This window comes from Mastomys coucha, unplaced genomic scaffold (assembly GCF_008632895.1).
Source record: "Mastomys coucha isolate ucsf_1 unplaced genomic scaffold, UCSF_Mcou_1 pScaffold23, whole genome shotgun sequence".
NCBI lineage: Eukaryota > Metazoa > Chordata > Mammalia > Rodentia > Muridae > Mastomys > Mastomys coucha.
In genome coordinates this window covers 88,108,584-88,111,863 of record NW_022196906.1, presented here as the reverse complement: position 1 = coordinate 88,111,863, position 3,280 = coordinate 88,108,584, and the positions used below count along the sequence as shown (strand labels likewise).

General features: G+C 55.9%; 1 protein-coding gene across 1 annotated transcript in view; it reads left to right on the top strand.

The window, feature by feature from the left end:
* The first annotated feature begins 482 nt into the window (after positions 1-482).
* Positions 483-3,280, top strand: part of Dipk2a (divergent protein kinase domain 2A) — a 19,577-nt gene continuing 16,779 nt past the window's right edge. The window contains exon 1 of the mRNA XM_031343534.1: positions 483-1,415. Within this exon, the coding sequence (XP_031199394.1) occupies positions 759-1,415 (657 nt within the window). The 5' untranslated portion in view covers positions 483-758. The remainder of the gene's footprint in view (positions 1,416-3,280) is intronic.

Genomic DNA, 3,280 nt, shown 5'->3' with positions numbered 1-3,280 from the left:
TTCGGTCCCGCCTCCTCCCGCTCCCGGGAAGGACCGCTCTGCCCGGACAATGCGCTTCCTTCCCTCCGTCCTCTGCCTCCGGACGACCTTTCCACCAAGGCCTCCGGCGCGCCTGTGTAGCGGGGACAGTCACACCAGAGTAAACTGTTCCTGGAGGTCTCCGGTGGCGGAGCTGCCGAGCTCCGCCCTCCCGGGCGCGCCCTCCACCCACCCACCCTCTCTGCCGCCTCCCCGCGAGCTCGCGCTGACGCTTCCCGGGGGCGCGCTCGCCCCGCCCCCGGCCCCGCCCCTCGCTCTCGGGCGCGCCCGCGCGTGGGGGCCCCGCCGCATCCTCTCCTCCCCGGCTCACCCCGTCGCTTCTCGAGTGTTAGGGCGTCCGGACTCCTCACTCGCACCCCGCGCGCGCTGCTCGCCCGGGACCGGCAGGCGCGGCTCGAGCGTCCCGGGCGGGAGTGCGCGTGCGCGTGGCCGCGGATTCCGCGCTCCCTCCCTCCCTCTCCCCCCTCCCCTCCGCGCCTCTATAACTTGGCGGGCAAGGAGGCGGCGCCCGCGGAGTCGGAGGGCGGGGAGCTCGGAGGAGGGCGCCGGGAGTTGTGGAGACAGCCGATCGGGAAGTCGCCGCGCTTGGCCGGCGCAGCCCGTCCTCGGGTTCCTCCGCTGCCGCCCTCCGTCTTGCACCGCGGGCCTCGGCGCCGTGGGGCGGCCCGGGGTGCGCTCGCCCGCCCCGGCCCCGGCCGCCGCTGCCGCGCGCGGGCGGGATGTGGCGCCTGGTGCCCCTGAAGCTGGGCCGCCTGTCCCGCGCACTGAAGCTGGCGGCGCTCGGCAGCCTGTTGGTGCTGATGCTGCTGCACTCGCCGTCGCTGCTCGCCTCCTGGCAGCGCAACGAGCTCGCCGACCGGCGCTTCCTGCAGCTCAATAAGTGCCCGGCGTGCTTCGGCACGAGCTGGTGCCGCCGATTCCTCAACGGCCAGGTGGGCTTCGAGACGTGGGGCCGCCTGCGCCTGCTGGACTTCCTCAACGTGAAGAACGTGTACTTCGCGCAGTACGGCGAGCCCCGCGAGGGCGGCCGCCGGCGCGTGGTGCTCAAGCGCCTGGGTTCGCAGCGCGAGCTGGCGCAGCTCGACCAGAGCATCTGCAAGCGGGCCACCGGCCGGCCGCGCTGCGACCTGCTCCAGGCCATGCCCCGCACAGAGTTCGCGCGTCTCAACGGCGACGTGCGGCTGCTCACGCCGGAGGCGGTGGAGGGTTGGTCGGACCTGGTGCACTGCCCGTCGCAGCGCCTGCTGGACCGCCTGGTGCGCCGCTACGCCGAGACCAAGGACTCGGGCAGTTTCCTGCTGCGCAACCTCAAGGACTCGGAGCGCATGCAGCTGCTACTCACCCTGGCCTTCAACCCCGAGCCGCTGGTGCTACAGGTAGGCGCGGGCGCGGGGCTCTTGGACGCCAGAGGGAGTGCGTCCCCCAACTCTCCCAAAACGCCTTTTCGCGAGTTTCCTTCCGCCCTCCCGCTTGTCCCAGTCTGGAAGCCAGTGCCGGTGCGATCGTGAGCCCTTGTGACCCTTTCCGAGGGCTGGGGCACGGTGGGCACACTTCCCATGCTGTCCCGCCTGGCTAGCCTAACTTCCCCGAGTCTGTCTTTGTTTTATCTCTTAGATCATCTCTCCCTGTTGTTTGTTAGTCAATCAGCTAGTTCTGGGACCAGGTGGGAAAGATGAGATCAGAGTGGGGTGGTGGTAAGTGAAGGGAGCTAATTCGTGACTTCGTGCTTTGCGTGGAATTAGAAGCAAGGGAATGGGGGGAAAGTGTTGCATTTGGGCTGGAAAGGCTAAAGGTCAAGATGGACTTTTGCATCCTGATCCTGTGACCTGCCCTAGTCATATGGTAATCCGGTTAAGGAAGGAAATAAAGTGTTTTAGGTTGGAGCTAGGATCAAAGAAAAAAAGGTTCTGGCTTCTAGCCCAACTAACTTATTTGCTCTCTTTTGACTTAATTTCGGAAATAAATGTGCCTTTTAGGAGGATAGAATGGAATCGTTTTACTGGTGGCGGCAAGATGAAAAAAGATAAGAGGAAAAAAAAATCAGGTTTATCTTTGGCGTAATTTGTGTTTCTACACCTCCCCTTTCGGCTAAAGTGCTGTGCCCTTGGGCAGCGATTGTCCAGTAGGCGTGTGATCTCTCCTGACTGCAAGAAAAGTTACCAGTTTTAAACGTCAAGTACTAGGGAAAGTTATTTTAAATTAACCACAAGTAATTGATTGTATAGTTCACGCCCTTTCTCCGCTAAGAAAGTCACTAATGGCTAGAGGGTTTCTGTTGTAGATTAAACTATGAATAGGAATGTACTCTTATTTGTGGCTTTTTTTCTTCTTTCAAGTTTTCTTCGTCTTAGTCAAGAGAAATCAGTCTTGATTAATTCAGCCAAGCATTCTTAAGACGAATATTTGATCAGATGAAGTTCCAATGTGAGCCTTAGTAAAATTTCAAATTGTTGTTAAGATATATGTGATGGGTTAATTTTAAAGTTCAGATGGCTTAGTAAATACTGCTTTATATCTCTGATCAGTGTAAAATTCAGTTAAGCTTACCTTGGAGGATTATTTTATTCATTAGTTTCCAGACTAGCTAGTCTCTGAAGGTTGAGTCCTTAAGTGTGACCCTCACCCCCCACCCACACCCCCTCCAAGCTGTATTTATATCAGCAAGGTTGATCCCTGGACAGCACTTAGCAGTGTAGTTGACAGTAGTCGATAGTCAAAATCTCTGGGGTCCCAAAATTTAGCACTCAACTTAAGGTATATACAGTTTTTACATTTAAAATACTGAGTGCCTATTGAACGATATTTATAGGGTTGACTCTCGGTATCCATGTATTAGGAACACCTAATATTAAGATTAAACATTGTGCTTGCTTCTTTAAAAACATAGGCATTTGAACTTGAGAAACTTTGGTATGTAATTTCCACACCGCAAAGCCCTCTCTTACTGGGAGCTTTTGTGTCTTGGCACTCTTGTTTTGCAGTTGAGATAGTCAAATGTGTGTGACTTAACATTTTTCTCACTTTGTTTGAAGCCTAATGCCTAAATTGCTCTGGGTGGATGATTCCATAGAGCCCAGGATAAATGTATGTGAGAAAATGTCTACTAGATTGTGGCATTCATAAATTGCATCTTTAGTTTAGACAGCACAGCTCCCAGGGGTAGCACTGATGCTTCATTATGCTGCATACTTGTTAAAGACACACTTGGAGGTTTTACTACCAGTGGAACAGTGCCTTTCTT